At 46.1% G+C, this 26576-nt stretch overlaps 1 protein-coding gene across 1 annotated transcript in view; it reads right to left on the bottom strand.

Moving 5' to 3' along the window:
- Positions 1-238: 238 nt before the first annotated feature.
- Positions 239-26576, bottom strand: part of USP43 (ubiquitin specific peptidase 43) — a 117870-nt gene continuing 91532 nt past the window's right edge. The window contains exons 10-16 of the mRNA XM_063121525.1: positions 19318-19421; positions 13800-13877; positions 8475-8604; positions 7392-7719; positions 6373-6531; positions 4187-4345; positions 239-1757 (exon numbers count right to left, since the gene is read on the bottom strand). Coding sequence (XP_062977595.1) covers positions 721-1757; positions 4187-4345; positions 6373-6531; positions 7392-7719; positions 8475-8604; positions 13800-13877; positions 19318-19421 — 1995 coding nt within the window. The 3' untranslated portion in view covers positions 239-720. The remainder of the gene's footprint in view (positions 1758-4186; positions 4346-6372; positions 6532-7391; positions 7720-8474; positions 8605-13799; positions 13878-19317; positions 19422-26576) is intronic.

The raw sequence follows: 26576 nt of genomic DNA on the forward strand, positions 1-26576 counted from the left end.
TGGTGTGCAGGAAGCTGTTCCAAGAAATGGACAGAATCTCTCCCTCCCCCAGCCCCAGCCCCACCTCTGCATTCTAAATATTAAAGGTTTTCAGTAGAATGCCACAGGGTTCATTTTCAGCCAACCAAACCGTCTCACCCTTCTGCCTGTGGATCCCAGTAAACAGGCAACACCTTGATTAATCTCCCCATTTCCACCCTTGATTCCCAAAACCATTGATGCTCATCAGTCATTGGAGACATTTTTAATAACAAATAGATCTGTAAAACTGAAAGGTCTGCAGAAAATAGAAAAGCTGGGATTATTGCATAGAGCAATGTTTAGATTCTCCCCTGTTATTTCCCTCCCCACAACCTGGTACCAAAATAACCGCTGCCACAGAACAGCACATCCTCTCACATCAGTATCAGTTAAACTATCTCTCTGTAGAATAAATACTTTAAGTCTAATACTCTCCCATCTGATCTCTCTCTTCCCCCCGCCCCCATTCTAATCCCATGGTCCACAAGGTCACTGTTGCATCTTCTTTCCCAGACGAGGCAATGGCGCCACGTGGCATGTCTTGGGTTTGATAACTGCTGATTGAAAGAAAAACCTTTGTAAAGCAAGCACCAGCCAAGCTTTTCAGCAATCAACAGATCTTATCCAAAGGCCCTGAGACCTTACAAGCACCAAGGGTTGGCATTCTTTCCATATTTCCAGGTGGAACCAAAGACTAGTTCAGAAGCTGGATTCTGGTACAGCTATTCTTCTGCCCAGGGAGGCTGTGTGATACCTTGCCCGCTGAAATGTGCCACAAGAAACCCCCTCTAGAGCTAGTGGTGGCGTGCAACCCTGCAAGGACACACTGTTGTGTGCCTTGGAGAGGGAAGTTGATCTGTTCAGCAACCAGTCACTCCGTCCCTTGTTGCTGCAGGAGCTCTGAGCACGCTTGATGTCCAATTCAGAACGGCAGATCCTCCCATTGGGCAGCCCTTCTGTGGAGCTGCGGCCCAAGGCACTGTTTGCCCTGCTCTCAGTGATAGAACTCAGTGTTCCATTGGAGAGAGATGCCCGGGAGGACGCTATGGCGGGTGGCATGACGCCGTGCCTATCAGACTCACTGTGCCGCTTGGGGTCCCGCCGTAGGAAGCCAACTCTGAAGACAGCCAGCTTTCCCTCTGGCTGCCTCTCACCCTCAGGCTCCCTCACTGCAACACAGGGCATGACCTTTGGGTCCTGGACACCCCTGCTTTTAGGTTGAGAACTGGATGGAGGGAGGTTTGTTCCAGTGCGCAAGGTCCCATTGACGTTTGCTTTGCCCTTGGGTTCCTCGTCCTTTATTGGAGGTACTGTGCCGAGAGAAAGCACCAGTTTCTTGGGTGTCCGTGGCTGCTCACCTACATCCTCCTTTGGCTTCCCTGCCCTTTTCAGGGTGCTCGTGTTTTCCATGGCAGTGGGTTCTTTCCCGGTGCTCTCAACGGTACCCATGCCTGTTAGTGAAGTGTTTGGCTTGGCTCTGGCGAGCGAAGGCCCATTGTCCTCCCCTTCCTTAGTCATGAGAGGTACAATGGACTCATTTGTGAACCGAGGTCTGCGGCCAGACTCCAGGTATTCCACGAGCTCCCCAGAGGGCTCTGCTGGCCAATCTTTGGAGGTGAAGGACCAACGCGAAGGCATTGGCTTTGGGATGCCCAGCTTGACCTTACAAGGGGAAGCTTTCAGGCTGACGCTCCTGCCCTGGACGCCCCGCACCAGGGGGCGCGACTCAAAGCCACCTAGAAAAGAAAACAAAGGGAACTGGCAGTGGTTCTCAGGAAGGCAGTGGAGTCAAGTGTGCTCCTACAGAGGAACGTGGAAGCTTGCTTAATAAAACGTGCAATAGCAATGCTGCCAAGACTCATATTTCTTGGCCTGAGTGAGCACGATCAGCCCTGAATTCTTCTCTAACTCAACTTCTAATTCAAGCCAAAGAAGAATTCCCCTCCAGCCCCATTTCTCCCTTTTACCTCTTGCTTTTCTCCCACCCATTAATCTTCTAGCCCCCGCCGTCCCCATCTCTTTCTTCCCACCCCACTCATCCGGCTGCGGATATTGCAGTAGCCCTCAGGAAAATTACATTTCCCAGGTGCTACTTCTGCTTGTGCCTGACATGCCATGTGGTGGCACACCAGACATTGGGAGACGGAGGAGAGGCATCCTTCCTGCTTCCTGCTACTGCCAAAACACCAGCAGCAATCAGGTAAGTGGAGGGAACAGGGGGGGATTTGGACGTTCAAAGGAGCAGGTTGAGTCTGAATGCTTTTTAAATATCTATATGAAACTGCTGGTAGAGTCATCAGGAGGATTTGACACAAAATGTCAACAGTATGCTGATGACATTCAGGTTTATTTCTCTTCCTCATCTGAGTCAGGTGAGGCATGCAGGTGCTGGACCAGTGCATGGAGGCAGTAAAGGGCTGCATGAGCCTAATAAGCTTAGACCGAAGCATGACAAGAAGGAGGTCCTGTGGGTGACTGGTTCTCAGAACCAGGAACTGGGTAGATGGCCTGTTCTGAATGGGGTTGCATTCCCCCTGAAAGAGGAGGTATGTTGTCTGGGGGTACTCCATGACCCAGCTTTGTCACTGAAGTCCCAGATGGCCTCAGCGGCACCAAGTGCCTTTGTCCAGTTTTGGCTGGAAGAGCAGCTATAATCATTCCCGGACAGAGATAGCTTAGCCACAGTGAATCATGCTCGGGTCACCCTGTGTTTGGATTACTGCAACACACATTACATGGGGCTGCCCTTGAAGACGATCTGGAAGTAAGACTTGATACAAAATGTGCCAGCCAGGAAACTGACAGGGACAGCTGTTAGAGAAGGAGCTGGACTGGTTGCCTACCTGTTTCTGGGCTAAATTCAAGAAGTTGTTGTTGACCTACCAAACCATGAATGACTTAGGACTCAGGTATCTCAAAGAACACCTCTCCCTATATCAGTCTGTCTTAGATCTGTGGGGGAGGCCTGCCTCGTTATCCTACTAATGGGAGAAGTACACTGAGTAGTCATACAAGACAGGGCCTTCTTAGTGGTGATGGTCTGACTTTAGAAATCCCTCCCCAAAGAGCTAAACCTGGTGCCAACTTTATTGTCATTTTGGTGCTAAGCAAAGATCCACTTATCCACATGGATATTTATGAGTGATTAGCTTTGTTGCAAACTAATTGCTGTTACCCATCTTGGGATATTTTTTTAATGAACGGTGGAATATAATTGGGAATAAATAAACAAATAAATTTGGCTTGGTTTGGAAATAAGCTGAGCTATTTCCCAGTTTGGGGAGAGAAATGGCTTGGTTTCTTTCCAAACTAATCCATTCAAGGGGGAGCTTTGCCTATTACTTATGTAGATGCTGAGCTGGGCTAATGGACAGACTAAACACAGAGCTGGGGACTGGGCTAAAAATGGCTGTGGAGAATTTTTCCCTGGCAGCATGTAACAGGACCCAATGAATGGTGCACAAGACAAGAGCCAGGCAGAACTGTTCTAGTTCTTGCCAACGCTGCACCTGTATGGGTTGTTCCTAAGCCTTTTGGAGCAGGATGCAGTTGCTGATTCAGCACCCACCTTAGAATCATAGAATAGCAGAGTTGGAAGGGGCCTACAAGGCCATCGAGTCCAACCCCCTGTTCAATGCAGGAATCCACCCTAAAGCATCCCTGACAGATGGTTGTCCAGCTGCCTCTTGAATGGTTGCACACCGCCATTCAGCAAAGGGAACAGCCCAGACTCCTGCGAGCCTTGTACTCTCTCAGAATCATCAAAGGCTGGGGATCTGCTCAGCCAGATGGCATGAGGTGGGCTTTGTACTAGAACTTAAAAAGAGCCCTGCTGGATCAGGCCAAGGGTCCATCTAGTCTAGTACTCTGTTCACACAGTGGCCAACCAGCTGTTGACCAGGGACCCACAAGCAGGAAACGAGTGCAACAACACCCTCCTGCCCACGGTCCCCAGCAAGTGGTGCATACAGGCTTACTGGAGGTAGCAGACAGCCATCAGGGCTAGTAGCCATTGATAGCCTTCTCCTCCAGGAATTTATCCAACCCCCCTTTTAAAGCCATCCAAACTGGTGGCCATCACCACATCTTGTGGTAGAGAATTCCATGCACTGTGTGAAAAAGCAAGGCTGTGCATATAGTAAGTACAATAGTGGAGATCAGGCACCTTTCTCCTGGCTGGTGCTGGCATTAGCGAGGGTGGGCGAGTCAGGCGTTTTTGGCAGAGATGGGCACATAGCAGAACTCCGGGACACCAGGCTCTCTCGCTTGTTGCTTCCGCTGAACCTTGCTAGCCAGTGCTCGGAGACGGAGGAGCTGGTGGACCCTGCAAGGAACAGGCACACAGTAAACATAGGGTGGGGAGAACTTTCTTCCAAGCACTCTGTAGCTGTATTAGAAAGGAAGTCATGACATGTATTGGATGTCTGGGGGGCACCAACTGTTTTGTTTTCGGTGCCTGCTGGAGACATTTTTATTTAAACAATCCCTCCTTGATTGACCCTCCATTTTTTCATTGTCATGATCTGGTTTTAAATATTTTAGTTTGTATTTTGTGTCTGCTTTCTTCTTTTATTGTTCAATATTTGGAAATCCTATTGGATAGAGAGCGGTGTATAAACCTTGTAACTAAATAAATAAAAATAAAAGGAATGAAATAACCCTGTCTGGCTGCAAACCCGCATGTTCACTCACTGAGTCATGGGTTCAACCAACCAATGAATGCCAAACATCCTTCAGGCCAGAATGCATAAAAACAAAAACTATGGAATCTCTCGTCTCTTGTAGAGCAGGGGATAGAGAACATGTAGCCACTCAGATGCTGGTGGACTGCAGCTCCCATCAGACAGCATAGCCAATGATGAGTGCAGCCGTCCAATGATGTCTGGAGAAACATATCATGTTCCCCATCCCTGTGGCAAAGATATGTGAGCCACCTCTGCCTTGGAAATAAACCAAGCTTTTTCCACAAAAAAATCAGGAAATGACTTGGAAGCCCAATTCAACCTCATCACCTTCCCAGTATGACACTTAGGGTTTCCTTGCAAAGCATCCCTTGAAGATCAGATGAGTTTTCCGTGGCCAGAAAAGATGCTTGCTGGCTGGCCCCAGAGGATCCCCAGACGATTCTTGGGATTAAAGGGTTCTCTGCAAGGGGGGGGCATACCCCCCTACCCAGGATGCAGTCACTTTAAATATCCTCCTACTCAATCTAATGCAGCAACATTTTTTCTTTTAGACTGAATAGGAGAAGATTTAAAGAGCCTGCATAGGTGAAAAACTGTAGTGTGTTTCTGGAGGGAAAGCCCACCCCTAAATAAGACCCTTTTACCCAAAGGGGTTTAGTCAGTGCAGCTCTTAAAGCCAACAAGAGTGTGTGGGAAGCAGCAAGCCTTCGGCTGCCTTTGACAGCTATACGCAGCCAGGAGAGGTGCTGAAACTGTCATTTTTGAGATTTAAGGCTAGGTTGGTGGGTAAAGGGAGAAAGCTGGGAATTTAGTGAGCATTACAAGCTTCTAATGCTGGTACTTGGGTTCAAGCCCAGCAAGTTTAACTCTGTATTTTAACCTTATATCAATTGTGCTGCGTGGTTTTATCCTGGTTGTGCTTTTTATATTGTATTTTGTATTTGTATTTTTAACTTGTTGGTTGTTTTATGATGGTTTTAATTTTTGTGAACCGCCCAGAGAGCTTCGGCTATTGGGCGGTATAAAAATGTAATAAATAAATAAATAAAATAAATAAGTTTCATCAGCATTTCTAGTATCTTGCATCAACAGCAAATTGTGTTGTCCTACAAAGCTGTGCTGCCAAAAGGAACATACAGTACAGGACTCTCAGTTTAGCACCAAGAATAAGCAACTTCCTCTGCCACCCTAGTTCATGGAAAAAGGATGTTCCCCATTCTTAAAAACAAACAAACCCTGTATGTTAAACGCTGAACATATTCTGAAAAGCAGGTTGCTCCACCCTGCTCCAAAATGGCAACTTCTGTATTGAAAATAAATCAAACCTTACCAAAAAGGAAAAAAGGATGAAGCACGATTCCTAACAGATGCTTATAACCCTTGAAAATCGGAGACCTCTGCTATTGGATTTGCAGTGATCTCATATCGAGGCAATACAGTTTTGTAAACTGTCACTCTGGATTAAATAAGGCCCACATCCATTACTTGAGACCCATGCTAATCCATTACTTTTAAACCTATGCTCTCAAATCCATGTCAACGCCTGTTTAGAATTCCTTAGATGCACATCAATTGCGTCAGCAAATGGCTTGGGATTCGTCAACATCCAGAAAATAATAAGCAGCACTGCCACCGTGCAAGCTAAGAGCAAAGGTGACCTGCGAACCTCTAACAGAGCTTCCCCCAGACCAGCTTGGAACCACACTGCGTCTCTGGTAGAAGAGGATGTAGGCACCACGTGTGCTGACTTCTTCTTCCAAGACTGGCTCCACGGTGCTGTCATCATAGCTGTACCAGTGGCCATCCAAGGTGTTGCGGCAGTAAGCTGGGAACAGAGCAGGCATCGCATTAGAGGATACCTTGGCAAATGGGGCTGAGCTCCTTCTAGGTATGTGGCCACAGCTTCAGCACTGCTGGAGCTCCTGAGCAACCTCATTCATCTCTCTAAGACAGAGGACATCCAAAGGATCTAGCTCATATTGGAACATTCTTGTACAGGCAGGAAAGCCACAAGGAAGCAGAATCATTTTATAGCATGTGGGTAGCAACATTTCTTCTCTAAAATTCACTCTGTGACCACAACCAGAATTGGAACTTTTTGCTCCCTTCTAGCCAAACGGGCTACTTGTATTCTACCTGTCTGTGATGGTCCCATACAAGCATGTTGGTTGATATGCACAGCATTCAGCATCCTAAGAATTTCAGCTTTTTCATGTATTTATTTTTAAAAGGCAGTTTCTAGCTTTTTCAAACTCTGAAGAGAAGCTTGAAAATGTGTGAGCAGTGCTCAGTGAAGTCTCAGAAGCAAGGAAACAGCTGAGAGTGGCTTCCAGATGGGGAGACTCAATGCTCTGAGTTGTTCTCTGTCCCTGCCCCACCATTAGTAGAAGCAGAACAAAATATATGAAATAAGCACCTATTTGCACATTCATTTAATTTCCCTCATTTATTAATCTTGTAGAATTTTCTCGGATGCAGAGTTTTGACCCCCTCACATTTTTGGGGGGTAGGGGGCATGTGCCTGCTCTCTTGGAAGTTCAGTGTCATGTAATCCCAGAATGGGTTATGGATAACATCTGGTGAGAGCCCAGTGCTCACTCCAGATTTCAGCAAACCCATTCCTTTCAACAGCCAGTGCCCAGGGATAGACTGACCTCTGCAATCTCCGGCCACTGGAACACTCACCTGTATAATGCCCTCCCTGCATGCTGCCATGATGATTGCAGACGGCGTACAGGTCATAGAGGAAGTTACACTGGCCACCTTCCAGTGTGGGGTGTTTCCAAGTGCCCCACTTGCTGCCACGGCTGCGCTTGGCCACATGGGGAGCCATGTCAAGTCCACGCAGGGGGAAGTGCACCAGCGTGGAGAGCTTGTGGCGCTGCTCGCCCACCTGCCGGAACCGTTTCAGGTGGATGACGAGGATATCAGGTAGCGTCCATAGGCTGAGCTTTACCATGCCCTGTTGAAGCACCTGGCAGTGAGGACAGCGCCAGGCATCATCAGGGGCCAGCTGCAGAGAAAAACACAATGTAGTCACCAGTGGCTTTTATAAGGTTTAAACAAGGCATCCCCAAAACATTTGGGGCGGTGGGCACATATGGAATTTTGAAAATGACATGGGTGCTCTCTCAAAATGGCTGCCATGGGGGGGGGGCTTGCCCATTCATAAAAATGGCTATCATGGTGGACATGGCCAATCACAAAACACCCACTCCCAAGAAGGAAAACCGGTGAGACTAAAAGAAAAGTAACCTGCCCAAGTAGCTAGAAACAAGACAGAGATTGGGGGTGGGTGGGTGGGCGGTCTGAGCTCTAAAATACAAAATCACTCTTTTGAATCCAAATGAAGACGGCATTGGAGAATGGCACTTTGCTTTGCAGCATGCCAGCTACCCAGTTAAGATTAAAGGGGTTTTTTTGAGACATAAAATAAAAACCAAGAGGGGCAGGCTGCCGGGCAGGTGCCAAGAGAGGTGTATGCAGGTGTTGGAGACCCCAGGTTTAAACACTGGGCCACAGACTCCGCAACCCCTTGAAGGGGGGAACAGAGGGTAGTGCTTGATGGGAACATTCCAGCAGCAGTGAATGCCCCCCCTCTTCTAGAACTCTAATTTGCCACGTTCAACAGAGGACCCCTCTGAGCAGAACAAAGCCTGGCTCAAGCAAATGGGATCTCCCCTTCCTATTCAAAAAGCCCGTTCTTTGCAATCTGCCAGCCTGCTCTAGTGATCTCCTAGCAAGCCCTTGGCCCCCGTCCAGGGATACCTGTTCCTCCTTGGTGTAGAGCTGGAAGCATTCGTCCAGGGTACAACTATGCTGCTGTTGATGAAGCTGTTGCTTCAGCCTCACACTTTCCGCATCCTCAACCACTTCTTCCTGGATGTTGCCAAACAAGCTGTAAAAATACAGATTAGCAGGTCAGAAGCGCGCCAGTCCTGGCGGTAGTTTCATGATGGGGAGGCATTTGGCTTTGCATAAGGCAAAGCTAGCTAGCTAATGATCCCGTTCCCAACCAGAGCTGGTTTATGCCTTAATAATAACCTCAGGCTGCTGCCCAAGAAAGGTGTGGATGTCGTGAAATCCTGAGCACAAATACTCAACCAGGAACCAGTAGCTCCTTAACACAGATACTTATTCAAGGAAAGAAAATACAAATTCATGTGTTCTGAGATATTAATTTTCCCCCAAATGGGAAGGCATTTGGAGAGCCCAAACTATGAGAGTTTTCATCCATTTCCCTTTGCATGTCAAGCTTTTTATTGTGCCTCAAATTATGCCCTCTTCAACGGCCAAACTTAGCACCCCACCCTCCATGATTGCTTTACTGTTACGCAGTAATTATAAGAAGGATGATTTCAACAGATATTCAGGAATCACAGGGCTGGAAGGATCCAAAGAGCCCCATTCAGCCTGGATTCATAGTAAGTCCTAAAAAAAAAGTAGACCCTAAATCTAATGCACACAAAGAGAAGGTGTGGTGTTAAAACTGTCCCTGGACTGTACTACTGTAGACTGCAGGTTTTGTTGTTTATTCGTTCAGTCGTTTCCGATTCTTCGTGATTTCATGGACCAGCCCACGCCAGAGCTTTCTGTCGGCTGTCGCCACCCCTGGCTCCCCCAAGGTCAAGTCTGTCACCTCCAGAATATCATCCATCCATCTTGCCCTTGGTTGGCCCCTCTTCCTTTTGCCTTCCACTTTCCCTAGCATCAGCCTCTTCTCCAGGGTATCCTGTCTTCTCATTATGTGGCCAAAGTACTTCAGTTTTGCCTTTAATACCATTTCCCTCAAGTGAGCAGTCTGGCTTTATTTCCTGGAGTATGGACTGGTTTGATCTTCTTGCAGTCCAAGGCACTCTCAGAATTTTCCTCCAACACCACAGTTCAAAAGCATCTATCTTCCTTCGCTCAGCTTTCCTTATGGTCCAGCTCTTGCAGCCATAGGTTACTACGGGGAATACCATTGCTTTAACTATGCGGACCTTTGTTGTCAGTGTGGTGTCTCTGCTCTTAACTATTTTATCAAGATTTGTCATTGCTCTCCTCCCAAGAATTAAACGTCTTCTGATTTCCTGGCTGCAGTCAGCGTCTGCAGTAATCTTTGCGCCCAGAAATACAAAGTCTGTCACTGCCTCCACGTTTTCTCCCTCTATTTGCCAGTTATAAATCAAGCTGGTTGCCATAATCTTGGTTTTTTTGAGGTTTAACTGCAACCCAGCTTTTGCACTTTCTTCTTTCACCTTTGTCATAAGGCTCCTCAGCTCCTTCTCGCTTTCAGCCATCAAAGTGGTGTCATCTGCATATCTGAGATTGTTAATGTTTCTTCCTGCGATTTTAACTCCATCCTTGGATTCGTCAAGCCCAGCACGTCGCATGATGTGTTCTGCATACAAGTTGAATAGGTAAGGTGAGAGTATACAACCCTGCCATACTCCTTTCCCAATCTTAAACCAGTCCGTTGTTCCGTGGTCTGTTCTTACCATTGCTACTTGTTCGTTATACAGATTCCTCAGGAGGCAGACAAGATACCACCAAGAACTTGCCACAGTTTGTTATGATCCACACAGTCAAAGGCTTTAGAATAGTCTATAAAACAGAAATAGATGTTTTTCTGGAACTCTCTGGCTTTCTCCATTATCCAGTGGATATTGGCAATTTGGTCTCTAGTTCCTCTGCCTTTTCTAAACCCAGCTTGTACATCTGGCAATTCTCGCTCCATGAATTGCTGGAGTCTACCTTGCAGGATCTTGAGCATTACCTTGCTGCCATGTGAAATAAGTGCCACTGTCCGATAGTTTGAACATTCTTTAGTGTTTCCCGTTTTTGGTATGAGGATATAAATTGATTTTTTCCAGTCTGATGGCCATTCTTGTGTTTTCCAAATTTGCTGGCATATGGCATGCATCACCTTGACAGCATCATCTTGCAATATTTTAAACAGTTCAGCTGGGATACCGTCGTCTCCTGCTGCCTTGTTATTAGCAATGCTTCTTAAGGCCCATTCGACCTCACTCTTCAGGATGTCTGGCTCTAACTCACTGACCACACCGTCTGAGCTATCCCCGATATTATTATCTTTCCTATACAGATCTTCCGTATATTCTTGCCACCTTTTCTTGATCTCTTCTGTTTCTGTTAGGTCCTTGCCATCTTTGTTTTTGATCATACTCATTTTTCTGTTAGGTCCTTGCCATCTTTGTTTTTGATCATACCCATTTTTGCCTGGAATTTACCTCCGATGTTTCTAATTTTCTGGAAGAGGTCTCTTGTCCTTCCTATTCTATTGTCTTTTTCCACTTCCGCACATTGCTTGTTTAAAAATAATTCCTTATCTCTTCTGGCTAACCTCTGGAATTTTGCATTTAGTTGGGCATATCTCCCCCTATCACTGTTGCCTTTTGCTTTCCTTCTTTCTTGGGCTACTTCCAGTGTCTCAGCAGACAGCCATCTTGCCTTCTTTGTTTTCTTTTTCTTTGGGACGTTTTTTGTTGCCACCTCTTGGACAATGTTGCAAACTTCTGTCCATAGTTCTTCCGGGACCCTATCTACTAAATCTAGTCCCTTAAATCTATTCTTCACTTCCACTGCATATTCATTAGGAATATTAGTGAGCTCATATTTAACTGATCTGTGGGTCTTCCCTATTCTCTTTAGTTTGATTCTAAATTGTGCAATAAGAAGTTCGTGATCTGAACTACAGTCAGCTCCAGGTCTTGTTTTTACTGTCTGTATAGATGTCCGCCACCTTTGGCTGCAAAGGATGTAGTCAATCTGATTTTGGTGTTGGCCATCTGGTGAAGTCCATGTATAAAGCCGTCTTTTCAGTTGTTGGAAGAGAGTGTTTGTTATGCACAGTGAGTTGTCCTGGCAGAATTCTATCAGCCTATGTCCCGCTTCATTTTGTTCTCCTAGACCATGCTTACCTGTAATTTCAGATGTCATTTGACTGCCCACCTTAGCGTTCCAGTCTCCTGTAATGAAAATAACATCTCTTTTTGGTGTATTATCCAGTAAGTGCTGCAGATCCTCATAGAACTGATCTACTTCTGCTTCTTCAGCATCTGTTGTTGGGGCATATATTTGGATCACTGTGATGTTAAATGGCTTACCCTGAATTCGAATTGAGATCATTCTATCATGTTTTGGATTGTATCCAAGCACTGCTTTAGCCACTTTATTATTAATTATGAAGGCTACTCCATTTCTTCTGTGATCCTCTTGTCCACAGTAGTAGATCTGGTGGTGATCTGATGTGAAGTGGCCCATTCCAGTCCATTTCAGTTCACTGACACCCAATATATCTATATTTACTCTTGACATCTCACCAATAACCACATCCAATTTGCCCTGGCTCACAGATCTTACATTCCAGGTTCCTATGGTGTGTTGATCTTTAGAACATCGGATTCGTCGTTCACCACCAGCACCGTCAGCCGCTAGCCGTCCTTTCGGCTTTGAGCTAGCTGCGTCATCACATCTGGGGCTAGTTGAACTTATCCTCTGTTCCTCCCAGTAGCATTTTGACCATCATCTGACCTGGGGGGTCCCATCTTCCGATGGTATATCGACATATCTCTGGTTGTACTGATCCATTTAGTTTTCATGGCAAGAATACTGGGGTGGGTTGCCATTACCTTCCCCAGGGATCGTATTTAGTCTGACCTCTCTACCATGACCTTCCCGTCTTGGGTGTCCCTTCACGGTTTAGCTCATGGCATCCTTGAGGTGCTCAAGCTCCAGCACCACGACAAGGTAACGATCTCCTTTGCTGGAGAGACTGCAGGTAGGGCACTGTAAAAAAAACTAGGTATTCGGAGATGGGTTCACCTAGCTTTCCCCCTCATTCTTATCTATTTGATTTCTATCCTACCTTTTGATCTAGAAGGATCTCCAAGACGACTTACATAAAATAATGCCACACAATAACACTGGGGCTGCTTCTTTCTCCTTTGGAACATGGCATTGTTCTAGGGCAAGTTCTCCTCCTTCCCTCCCTCCAGGATTGCAGGCCTTGTCACTGTCTAAGGTACGGAGGGAAGAGCTGGTGCAGCAACTGGGTCTTGGGTGAAACCCAGCTGGATCTTCTATTATTCTGCTGCCGAATCCTCTGCTATCTGGATGTTCTACTGTTGAATGTGTCCTGCTCATTCTCTTCCCCCACAGGACTGTGCTGTACAGAAAATGTCTGTACAGTGAACTATTTTCAGGGGAAGCATTCAAACATGGGATTCCCCACTCGGGTCCAAAGGGCTATAGTGCAGGAAAGGGTTTTTTCTCTGCATCTGCCCTTTGTGTGAGCACAGCCTAAACATACAACAATGGCGTTTTTGATGGGGATACCCTTGACCAAAGGCAATTAGAGGTGAGCAGTTCTACAGGCTGAAGATGAGTGGGCAAAGCCTTTGGCAAAGGATTCTTCTGGACGGAGGGCTCTTAGCACTAGCCCTCAGAAAGCATTGTGCAGCTTTCTCATTTTTTTTCTTATCACAGAAAATCTTTTAAGGAGGAAAGTGGTAAGAAAATTCAAGAGGGTCACAAGTAGAAGATGTCATCTCGGCCAACCATAAACTTCCATGAATAAGGCAGTGAAGATGGCACCACAAAAACCTTGTCTGGAAGTGCCCAAAGTCTGCAAGTGCGCCACATACAACCCATCCCGTTCAGCTGCCAATGTCAAATACAAAATGTGAAGGCTGAATTGTTGGTTCAAAGCTCTCACTTCTTTCCTTATGGAATGAAATTGAAAATACAGGCAACAAAAAAGAAGAAAACACACAGCAATGAAAGATCACTCAAGAAATAAAGAAGTGGCCGTTGATTCTAATCCTTGCTATATTGTGGATATGCTTGTGGTTGTAACACTGCCTAAGCAGAAGGAACTATCTAAAAGAAGACCGGATATGTAAGTTATAAAGGCTACAGAAGGCATCTCCCCCTGTGTGTAAACAGATGCTGCATTAAAATATAGGTTTCCTTTGAATTTAAGAAGAACAGCTGCACTGAAAGTCCTTTTGGGGGCCACATGCTCAGGGAGATTCATTATGATCTATCTTCTCACCAGCACACAAATGTATCTGCCGCGCACACACTCACCATTCTTTGGTGTTCACATCCCACTCGATTACCAGCTTCACATGAGTGGGTCCACCAGGGCCACTGAACTGTAGTGCTCTGCAAGAAGGAGGAGCCATTAGGTACATGTGGCAGCGGCAGCAGGGTGGAGGAAGCCACAGGCTTTGAGGATTCATTACAATTTGAACATTACAATTCAGACAGACATAGGAAGCTCTGACAAAAGGAAAATGGGGAATCCCAGGAGCCACAGAGGGATCCTTGCTTAGAAAGCATAAACTCAACAGAAGCTGGATCCAAAGCGTAACTTCCCCTAGCTTACGGATATGGGGTCTTATTGCTACCCCTAGAACAAAACCCCCCAAGCTGCACATGTGTGTCATTGTGTGGATACCACGAAGCCTGCAGGGAGCTACATAGCCAAAGGAACAGGGGGTGTTCAGCCTTTCCGCACTTGTAAGTGCCAACTGTCCTTTACTTTACAAGGCCTTTCCCTTCCTCCTGCTACTATTCCACCACAGCATCAGCGCTGACCTTTTCCTGTGGCTATTCTGAACCGTAGATGCTGTGGCTTGCTCAGCTGATCCTTGCATAGTGCTCCAAGAAAATGCCTTGCTAGTTCTTAAAGGCCAGTGGTCTCCGATACGAGGTCAATCCCACAAGAATTTTAAACAAGCAAAAACATTTTAATAAAATGGAATATGTCACACTGGAAAATGCAATGGTGGGTTTTTTTCCCCTCTTACAAACAAGTGGACAATTTGAAGCCATAGCATTTTGACAGGGTTATCTTATGAATCCAGTCCCTACATCACTCTACGACACCATCGTAGTCTTTTGGATCTAGCCAGCAAACTAGACGGCAGCTGTTGCCCTCTTGTCCATAAGCTCTAACCAAGGGCAAGGCCAGAACTGCAAGTGAAATGAGCAATGGCTCCTCAGCCAGCATCAAACAGCTGCTAAGACAAGACACAGGTCAGAGGAAGAGGTTTCAGAGTCCCCAGCAGCCAGCAGGGGGCAGGCTCCTCCCACAGAAGCTGCAATTCATCGTCCCGGTTCTTAATTTTAAGAAACTGTTCATGGGAGCTCAGGTTGTACACCTGCAGCTGGGGAAAAAACAGGAAGATGGGAGACGGATGAGCGTCCCACATGCTGCTCGTTTTTTCACATCCTAATTATCAAGATGTGATGAAGCTCCTTACTCCTCTTTCCCCACTAAAACTAAGTCTGCAACCATCTAACTCCGCCTTCCCCAATCTGGTGCCCTCCAAATGCCCTACAATTCCCAACGTCCCCAGCCAACAGAGCATGTTCTTCCCACTTATCCTGATCTCAATTTTCTTCCCTTCCCCCTTTTGCCTCCCCACAGTTCCCCCACCTCCTCATGGCTGTTACTTTAAAGTGCCATAAGCCTGTATGGCACCATATAACAGGGCCGGTGCCAGACTATTTTGCACCCTAAGCAAGGCGACCTACTTGCACCCCCCACAAAAAAATTGCCAACTTCGATTCAGCTGTTCAAGAAGCTGTTCTGAACTATTATATTTTCCTTTTATTATGCTTTTTTCTTAAAACAGCTAATTTGTATAAAACTGTGACCCCTAAACGTCAGTACTGTGCCCCTCTGAGGTCTGGGCCCTAGGCGGCTGCCTAGCTGGCCTAAGGGTAGCGCCAGCCCTGCATATAGATCAGGGGTGGGCAACCTTTTTTGGGCCCAATGGCACATTTGGAGCAACTGGCCTGAGCACTACCACAAGATGGCTGCCATGGGAGACGTAGCTAGTCACAATGGAGAAGTAACCTGCCCAAAAGTCTTGCGTACAAGGCAGAGGTGGAGTCTAGGCCCCATCATGCTGAACTCCTTTGAACCCAGTTTTCGCTGCCAACAGAAACCTATTTCATGGAACACAAACTTTTCTCTCTCCCAGCTCTGCCAGCCAATTCATTCCCCTTCTATATTTTTCTCTCTCAGTCACTGTTTCTCTTTTCCCATTTCTCTCTGAAGCAATCCTAGCTGCCAGTAAGAAAAAGTGTTCACTTAAAAACAAAGAAGTAAGTGGGAGAAGTAGGGATATTTGGCAGCCATCAAGAAAGGTGGCCAAGGGCGCACTGGTGCCTGCAGGCATCACATTTCCTACCCCTGCTATAGACCATGACTCAGGGCCAGCCCCACCATTGGACAGAGTGAAGCAGCCACCTCAGGCAGCAGATGCTGGGGAGCGACAGCAAGGTGTTGGTGTGTGCCATGTGGCCTGGTCTGAACCCATTAAGCTGCAGTGGAGGATGCTGTCCCATTGCCAGTGCTGAAGTATGATTCAACTGCCAGTCCAGTCCAATGATGGGGCGGGGGGGGGGGGAAGGGAAGAAACCTTCTTGTCCTTTGTATCGGGTAGCAAAATTCTTGGCCTTCAATGATGATGACAAAAACACTGCGCGATCAGAATTTGTCTGAGGTGTGCAGTGTGGTGTAATGGCTAAAGTGTTGGATTGGGAGTTGGGAGATCCAAGTTCTAGCCCCATGGAAACTCACTGGGTGATTTGGGGCCAGTCACAGACTCTCAGCCCAGCCTACCTCACAAGGTGGTGGTTGTGAGGATAAAATGGAGAGGAGGAGGATTACATCTACCGCCTTGGGTTCCTTGGAGGAATAAAGGCGGGATATAGAAAGGGCTAGGGTTGTAGCTTTTTGACTCCTTGGCATGTTGAAGCCAGGGCTTTTTACAGATTAACCTTCTTGCTGACGCACACTGATACCGTGCTGTCACCAGCCAACTGGCTACTATCCATTCACAAGGCCCCGGAATATGTTGGTGGGTCCAGATATTCCCAAAAGGAGCCACAAAGTCCACAAATGTGCAGGAGCAGCATGCCTCCATTGCAAGATGCTCAAGCACCGGAGGCTTGTTTACAGAATCAGCAACAGCTTCGAGCACCAGCAACTCCGAAGGACAGAGGTATGGGCAATCAAGGCAGTTCTCAGGATTGGGTGCCACACAGTTGGTCACATAACAAATATTTCATCTTTCCCATTCTTGCATCCGGCACCTTCCTTAGTGATGGGCCCCTCACACAAGCTCTCACCTCCAAGGTAACCATTTTGTGCTGTGTTGAGACCGTTAGACTGTGCACATGGCAGGGATGCTTAGTCTGGACTTCTACTCCTTACCTGTTAGGTTCCCTCTGTCTCCATGACTTCATTCGTATCTCTCCCAACCCTGCACCAACGGGGACCCCCATAAAAGCCCCTGGACTGCCAGCGAGCAATATAATTAGCAAGCGCTGTGGCACAATGACAGCACCTGATGCACTCCCTGCTTCCTGGGGGCATTATCTGAGCTAACGTTATTGTGGACTGGAATCCAGCTAGCAGCAGCAAGGCATTCATAATTCATCGACAATTATTCGACAGCCATGCATGTGGTCACAAGGCAAGAGAGGGAGCACAGCTGCTGGTGCTGAAGGATTGCCAGGTGCAGTGCACAGCTAGGTGGTGCTGAAAGAGAGAGAGAGCGTGCTATAGAAAGGAAGGGGCTGCCCTGGACCTTTTCAGCTCCCTCTGCTCCATATGAGCTGCAAATGTCTAGCTACAATGGCCGCCCCTCTGGTCTGTCAGGCCAAGAGGTAACTAGGAAAGAACTGCCAGGTATACACAACCAACAAGACTCCCTTAGTAGCAGCCCCTACTGGGCCTTCTGAATTTCTGCCATGCTGGCTCCAGATGATGGGAGTTGTAGTCCAATATGTGTCAACAGACAGCGCAGCAGCTAAAGCACACAAACCTGCAGCACGTGTGTGCATAAGACTGAGTCACAAGAGCCGGTTCTAAGGACATTTCTTAGTCCACAAAGCCAAAGATTGAGGGAAAGGCAAATGCCGCCCAGCTAGTCTGCATATGCCCTGCAAATTCTAGGACAGGCCAGCAGAAGCTGGATTCCATTCTGAGACTAGTCAGGGCTGGATGGGAGGAGAAAGATCTTATCCTAATGCTGGCATTGACTTGTCAAACTACAAAAGATGTGTACATACTAAGAGACTGCCCCCTTCTTTTCATTTCAGCACGAACTCTTTAGATCATTCAAGGGCCTGCACAGTCACCAGCCGCTCCATTGGAACCAGGACCTGGTTTGAGGCTGGCAGCAGGATTTAGACCAGCAGGGTCAGGAAGATCCCAGGTCCCCAACAAGGTGCTAGATCTTTTGGTTCAGCCACTGCATTCTATATATGGTGAACTGGGCAGGGCAAAGAAGAGCATGACTGGAGACTTGCTCCCTTTCTCAGCGTGAGTGCAAGTTTCATGGGATAACCCTAAAATAGTGTTGGTGCACCAAGTTAGATCCTATGCATGTAAAGAGAAGCCCTTGGTTGCTGCCCCACAATTGCCGAATCCCCCTACCCCATAAGACTTGCCGAAGCTCGTATCTTCCAGAAGCACTCTTGTGGCCTGTTTATTCTGGCTCATGTTTAGTATCAGGTGGACTGTTAACACAGTGTGATTTCTTTTTACGTCCTCTGAATGTGGCCCGTAATGTTCAGGTAAACTGCTATTCACTCAGAGGATGGCAGCTTAAAGGTAAAAATAAGTGAAATAATTATTTATCAGAATTGCCTTTTTCCATGAGACACAGAGCTTCTCTAAATGAGCGATTTATTGCACACTCATGATTGACCACTCACGGATGTTTACGGATGTGTTACATGACATCGTCAATGTCTAGGCCATCTCCAGCACAAATATTGGCAATAATGTGGTATTTAATTTATCGCTGGGATATCGTGGGATCTCCCCAGTGAGCCTGTTCAGACAACACACTAAGCCATGGTTAGGCCATTAGTGTGTTTACACCATGGTTATGTAGCCACCATGGTTAAGAATAGTTCACACAACATGCTAAGTCATTGTTCATATGACACACTAAGCCATAATGTTTAGCTCTAAATGCTTAACCACCATGGCTTAGTGTGTCATCTGAACAGGGTCACTGTGTAAAGTTTTTTCTTTTTTTCTTTTCCTTTTTAAATTTTATTGTGAATATGAACAGAACAGAAAATACATCATGAAAACGGGGGGGGGGGGGGAACACACCATAGATTATGTATTCTCATCATTTCCATCATATAAACTGAAAAAAGGGAGTGTAAAGTTAACATCGAGCTAACTGTGTAAAGTTAATATCGCGCTATAATTAAGCCACTAGATGGAGCCTTGCCGAGAAGGGAAGTTTTCAATTCAAAATCACGAGGGCACATCATGAAAATGAAAAGACTGTGGAGGACAAAAGTTCCAATAAGACTTCGGGATTTTTCCTATGTGTAGAGAAGCTCATAGAGCAAGGGGCTCTTCTTGATGTCTAGGCAGGAGAAAGGAAAGAGGTTCCAGAAGAAGTTTATCCAAGTTAGAGAAGGAGTAGCTCAGGAAACAGGATGCACATCTGGCAAAGGGACACACTAGGTACAGTCCTCACCATTCTTTTCGTCACTTTGATTACAGGTTCTCTTCAACCATTCATTCCTTACTCCATCGGTATGTTTAATCCCTTACCTGTCCACAGCTGGATGGTAGAGAGGCCAGCTGTCCTGACGAGAGAGATAACTGCACAGTGCAGAGCCACCAACCACTCGCACCTGAAACAGACTCCCAGTAGCCTGAAAAGACAAATGGGTGGAGGGATGAGACAAAGAATCGCATGTCTGTCCTCTCCCTAGAAGAGACATTTGTTAAATCAGAGGCTTAGGATGAGGCAGAGAGAGAGAACCAATGAGACAGCTACATTTTCAGAAGAGCACTGGGGCTAATCTTTTGTGTCACATACCTTTTCAGGAGCAAATCAAGGTGTCTCCAACAGAGACTTAATGAGTGGCTTACTATAGCAAGGTTAAAACAGTCAGTTCCTCTGTAAAAACGTATTCTCTGCACTCTACAATACTCATCTATCTCAAGTTTGGAAGTGTCTAACCTTCATAGCTGCTCCAGCAGTGAGTTCCCAACATATGTGCTCTCAGCAAAATAGATGCTCACCAAGGGTGTTCTGCAATTAGTTTATAACAATCTTTGATCCATGGCCTTGTTGTAGATTGCATTACACTCAAATACACTGAAGAGTGTGTATCTCACAGAGAGAAAGACACACATTTGTGTTTAGAACATAGGAAGTTTCCTTATGGCGAGTCAGACCACTGGTGCAATGAGCCATGAATTGTCTCTAACCTCTTGACAGCAGTTTTTCAAGGTCTCAGGCAAAGGGGTCTTTCCCAGCCCAGTTACCTGAGCTTCTTTTTATGGAGATGGATCTATGAGGGCCAAATAATAATAATAATAATAATAATAATAATAATAATAATAATAATAATAATTTATTTCTTACCCGCCTCTCCATTTTGATCGAGGCGGGGAACAACAGTAAGTACATAATACATAAAATACTGATTAAAAACATAGTATACATTGTTAAAACATCCTAAAAAACATCCTAAAATGATTATGGAGGCAATGGCTACATAGCAATAACTGTATACAGAACGAGTAGGCTGTAAGCAAACCAAGTGCAGGTTTAGCCGCATCTCCAATGATGCCCTGAACACACATTTACCTCCTCCTAGATCACAAGAATTGTTGCAAATCACTTCTATGGGGGGATATGGTGAACAGGAAGCCATGTCAGAAGCAAAACCTGTCCATGACATTGGACTGTGCGGCTGCCACTGAGAGGGACCCCCATGGGGTGGGTGGGGAATCCTTGCAATATAAAACGCTTCACTATAAAACTCTTTCTTGTCCCAACACATCATAATGGTCAAGAGTTTACCTAATAGATAATAAAGCTCAGAGCCTTCTGATGGATGGTGGCCCAACACTAATATCTCCTGAACATATCATGCACTTCGTGGTCCCTTAAGCCTAAGTTCATACAATTAAGGTAGCTCAAGAGTGGCAAAAGACTTCAGGCTTCTCCACTCTTTCAATTTGTGTTTATGAGTGGAGCAGTGATTTTCATTTCCATTGTTGTGAATTAATTAATCTAAAACAAAGTCTGAGCCTGATAATGCACTCAAAAGTAAATTACATGTTCATGTAGGCAGATGGATCCCATACTATCACCACAAACTCACTTGGCTCCAACTCCATCAGAATAGTTTCCCATTTTGCAACCTTTTCCCCAGTGCCAGTTGCAATTTCCCAATTGTCATACAAATGGACTAATTTACTCCTCCCTCCCCCTCTGTGATGCTGTTTTGTCATTAAAACCAGCATATGATTAGCCAATACATTCCGGATTTCATTATGTTTTGTGTCCAGCTCCCTCATCTTCTTGACAGGGACTGTAATGAGACCTGATGAAGAGACAAATATGAATCCATTATCCTGACACCAGATTATAGTGCACAGTTCTCACTTAGGCAGGCATCAGAAAGAGTGATAACCCCCCTCCCCCAGTGTGGCATGTAGATAGGACATGAACCGTGAGGAACCAACACCTCTGTCCTTCTCCTCCTCTTACCCACCTCACATGGCTTCTGGCCGAGAGAGAGCTGGTGGCATTTCAAACAGAGATTAATTACATACCCACCCCACACAGAGTTGATGAGACAACAACAACCTCCACTTTGATATGACAAGAAACTTAGTTGCAATTTGGGGCATTCCTATTGGCAGGATACCATGCCAGAGAAGAATGGGAAATATTGGAAAGAATTCCCCTTGTCCTCGGTCACACCTTCATAACACAGATGATGTAGGTCAAGCAGGTCCATGAAACAGACAAAAAATTTCTATGACCACCTGCCAACCATTGACCTGAACAATCCCACAGTTGAGTGGCTTGACCCCCAAGTTCACCTCCAGAGCTCTAAGGGACTACCCAGCCTCCTCTTTCATCCAGTCAGATCCACCACAGGGTGTCAGGATCCTGCCTAACGCAGACCTTAGGGTGACCTCCTCTGACGAAGAAGCATGGAACTCTCAGAGAACCCCAGCACAACTGAGGACCTGGCAGCCCCAAGCCTCTCATCTCATAGATGTTTCAGTCACCTCATGGGCCAAATCCCAAGACCAGCCTTGACCGCTTTGCCCCTGGGCCTCAAGAGTAAAGGTGGCACTGGACCCAGTGGGAAGCCCAGAATTGGCCTTGGAGGACATATTTGGTTACCAGGGGTCAACTACGGAGGACTGAGAAATCAGAGGAGATCCAGCTGCAAACAATGACACAGAAGATGACCAGGAAGACAAGGAGCTGGCAATGCCGAACGAAGCCGCTCAATTTCCTGCTAATCATGAAGAGAAGCAAGTAGTTACACTGGGTGCATAAGTTCAACCCCATGCCCACTGGAGATCCTGTTCAACGTCTCACACTTGAACCCACTTATGAAATTTTATGATACCTTGCTGACACATTGCTTTCTTCACAATCACGCAGGCTAGAGAGTTCAGGCTGACATTCTCAGAAGGCTAGATGCTGCATTCAGTACCCAATTTTGTGTATGTGTTTTTCCTTCACATTCCAAAACTGTGGAATACCCTCAGCCCTGCTTTTAGTTGCCTCACTTCTACTGACATTCTTTTTTTAAAAAAGCTTTATTTCACCCCCCCCCCCCCCAATGATAGTATCAGAGAAGACTGACAAGGCTCACCCGGCATTTGCTTTCTCTGTGTTGATACCCAGGTTTCAAAGAGTGGTAGCCCCACATACGCACAAACATTTGTCTCCAAATGGCCAGCTGGTGCTGCTAGCAAGGCTTCTATAAATATCCCACAGCAGCCATGAAAGCAGCAGAGGGCCACAGAGTTAATTAAATACCCACATGTTTTAATTAAACCTAATTTAATGAAAACAGCTCATTAGAACCACAAGGCCAGAATAAGCTGTGTTAAGTTACAAGGGGAGTTGTTAGCTCCTTAAGTAGAGGGCTTCTCTTTTAGTGGAAACACACAAATTGAGCCGGGTGGGTGGGGGAGTATAGCTGCTGTGGTTGCTTTATGCAACAGAGAGCCATGCCTACCAGCAGGAAGAAAGAGGCTCCGCCCTCTTGCCACTCTTGCGCCAAGCATCCTTGTCTTACAAAAATGTCAGGACATGAGAAGGGTCATGTTGGATCAAACCAGGGGTCCATCTAGTCTGGCATCCCATTTTCCACAATGGCCAAACAGAAGCCTCTTGGAAGTTCATAAGCACGATGTGAAGGAAACAGCTCTCTTCCAATGTTGTTCCCCAGCAACCAGTATTTAGAGATGTCACATCTCTAAAATCTAAAAGTTACATACAGCCAGTGCAACCGTGACTGGTAGCCACTGATAGACCATATCCCCCATGAAACTGTCTCATCACATTTTAAAATCATCTACGCTTGTGGCCATCACCACATCTTATAGAAGCAAACTCCATAAACTTGTTTTGTGCTGCATGAAGTATTTCCTTTTGTCAATCCTTAATCTACCCTTACTCAGCTTCTCTAGATGTCACTTGAGTTCTGATATAATGAGAGAGCAGTAAAACTGTCTACTGACACCCCACACAACATGTATAATTTTATAAACCTCAATCATGTCCCCTCTTAGAAACCTTTTTCTAAACTAAAATGCCCCAATTGTTGTAACTTTTCCTCGTGGGAAATTGCTCCAATTAATAATTTTGGTTTCTCTCTTCTGCACCTTTCCCAGTTCTGCAATAGATGTGTCTTCTGCTACAATCCCTACTTGGCAATTATTTAAATATAAGTGGGCAATGCACCGAATCTAGATGTTACATAGTCCCTGGTCAGGAGGTTCACAATCTGCTGGAGCTAAGTAAGATGTAAGAGAAAAGAAAGGTCTCCATAGTGGAAAAGAAAAGCTACACTTGCAAGCATCAAGTTTTCAGTCTGTTGTTCTCTAGTATTTACTCCAAATTAATCAATGTATAACAAGTCCTTTTTTTCTTATTCTACAAGTTGCCACATACATAAAATCACAAGTAGTTCTTCACTTTATTATGCTTTTCAACCTCAGTATTTTGCTGGATACTAAACACACCAAATTCCTAACACCACAACTTCAGAAAAGGAAATGGCAGCAGTGAACAATGACAGATTTACTTAAGAAATGGAAGGCCAGCTTTCGTCACAATCCAAGGGTCCCAAGTATAAAATATTCTAAAATGCTCAAAACCACAACTCAAAATCATGAGACAGGGGCTAACAAATCTAAAGTTGTGAACTGCCAAGAGAGCTTCAGCTATTGGGCGGTATAGAAATGTAATAAATAAATAAATAAAGCCCTCCTCCTTACACTGCTGTCTCATCCATGCTGCTGTGATTCCAAGCCCTCCCGCTGAGATGTGAGACAATAAAGAGGTCTGCCGTGCAATTCACAAAGCTTTATTCAGTAAATAGACATCTCTTTACACATGGGGTGTGAATGCTAGGAGCTATCCTCTAAGCTTAATTAGCCTAACAAAGCAAGACACTTGCCTATCAACTAAACAGACAGTTTCCCACCGTGCTTGACAGGCTTTACTGAACCCCTCCTTCAGTGAGTGTCTTGAAGCTGTAACCTCCGGCGAGTGGCTAGCCTAGCAGATCATTTCCCACCTCCTCTTAACTCTGCCTGCTTGACCCCACAGCGGACTCTGGGATCTGTCAATTCCAATGCACCCTGCCCCTCTGACAAAAACTGAGTTCCCAGGGAGGGGGATCTCTGAGCTTGGCACTCCTGCTCAATAAGCTCCTGGGAAGATTCCTCCTTGACTCTTGGGAAGTCTTGGAGAATTTCTTCCCTCACTTCCTGTCTTGGCTAGTCTACTTTGTCTTCAGGCTCCGAGTCCAATTTGGGATACACACCAGGGAAACTGGCCTGATCCTAACACATGCACTGATAATTTTATTTATTTATTTATTTATTTATTTATTTATTTATTTATTTATTTATTTTATTTCATTTTTATACCGCTGAATAGCCAAAGCTCTCATGGGTGGTTCACAAAACCTTTTGGCCCTGTGAGTGGAAAGCTACCTTAGGGCCCTGGCTTTCAACCTCCTACATAGCAGCCTAAATGTGGCTATCAGGATCTCACAACATTTCCCAAATTCATGGGGGCTGATGTGCACCATGATTCTCCCCACCCACACCTACACTCACACCCAGCACAGCTACCAGGCTATTGAGATGACATGTGACAAAAAGGATCAGAGGGGCTGAAGGCAATGCAGAGTCAAAACTGGACAGAGGCTCAGATTCAAGGAATCAACAAAGGAGAAGGATGGCCAGAGGCAGGCATTTAGTCAAAACCAAGCATGGGTCAACATCCAAGGTAGCTATCAGGAGAGGGGAGCAATAACCTAAGCAGCATCCTCAGAAACAAGTTGCTCAGACTGAGGATCAAATTCTGAAGTTAAGACTTTATAGGACCTATGGCTCTTTGCCAACTCCAATATCAGAGGCAGTAAGCCTATATACAACAGTTGCTGGGGAACATGGGTGGCAGGGCACTGTTGCACTCTTGTCCTGCTTGTGGGTTCCTGGTCAACAGCTGGTTGACCACTGTGTGAACACAGTGCTGGACTAGATGGACCCTTGGTCTGATCCAGCATGGCTCTTCTTATGTTCTTATGACTTGGTGGATAGGGACTGGCCTTAAGGGTTAGCTGATAATGCTCAGGCAGGCTGGTACAACATTTTAGATGGCAACCTCGAACCACAGAGCTCAGTCCATCAGACTTGCAATGGAACCAGAGGCCTGGTGGTAGAGGAGTCAAGCACAGAGGGTTAACTGCAGAGAGCCCCAATTCAACACACACATACACAAACAGCACCTCACAGCACTGACTTCATGTTTTGGCCAGCAAAAGTGAGCTTTGTGCGCTTTTGGCTAGGGTCTGTCCCTTGAAGGACAGCAGGCCTGGTTGCACAACAGAGGAGACTCACATTATCAGTAGGGCAAGAAAGCAACACACTTTGCCCAGGAAATCCATACACATATTGACTCCATGGCCCACTGGGGAGGTGGAAGCACCAAAACCAGTTTGAGTCCATCAAAATCAGACACAAATTGTTCCCTCCATTCTCTACTTAGGAGGGCTTTCAAACAGTGAACTTAATGCAAAATGGCCTGCCTTTGAGTCCAACATTTTCTACCTGTGTGAGCCTAATTATCCTTCACACTTCAAGGTGACAACTGACAGAAGGAGCAGTGATTAGCGAGGAGCCTTCCTGTTCAAGCCCTTGCAGTTTGACCAAGGTGCTGTGGTTGGATAGCTCATTTTGGAGCCGGTATTATGAAGCCAATTCATTAAAAGTTCATGGACTGCAAACCTCCCTTCGCTGCCTGGCCCGCAGTGGGGAAAATGACTTGGCTCTCAATGCCTCCTGCAAGGAACACAGTCTTGCTAGGTAGTTCCATCTTAATATTTCATGTCAAGCAGCTATGGGACGGCTCCCTTGCAGATGAACTGTGCTGCTGGCTCACCACTCTCCGTGACTCTTTTGCAAGATGAACTGCTGCCTCCTTTGCAGCAGGAGAGGAGAAACAAGTGCAGCACACAGCAGAAATGTCCAGCTGCTCCTATTGGCCTTATTGAAAATCATGAATAGAAACACAGGATGCTGCCGACTCAGAACACTGATCCATCAAGCCCAGTATTGTCAACACTGACTGGCAGCGGCTCTTCAGAGCTTCAGGCAGTTTTTCCAGCTCTCCCTAGAGACGCTGGAGACTTAACCTGTCAACTTCTGCCTGCAAAACATGTGCTCTACCACTGAGCTACAGTCCTTTTCTTGAATCTTATATGGTGGATCCAAATAACCCCACACATAAATAACCCCTGGCTCCC

The sequence above is a fragment of the Elgaria multicarinata genome, chromosome 3 (assembly GCF_023053635.1).
Source record: "Elgaria multicarinata webbii isolate HBS135686 ecotype San Diego chromosome 3, rElgMul1.1.pri, whole genome shotgun sequence".
Taxonomy (NCBI): Eukaryota; Metazoa; Chordata; class Lepidosauria; order Squamata; family Anguidae; genus Elgaria; species Elgaria multicarinata.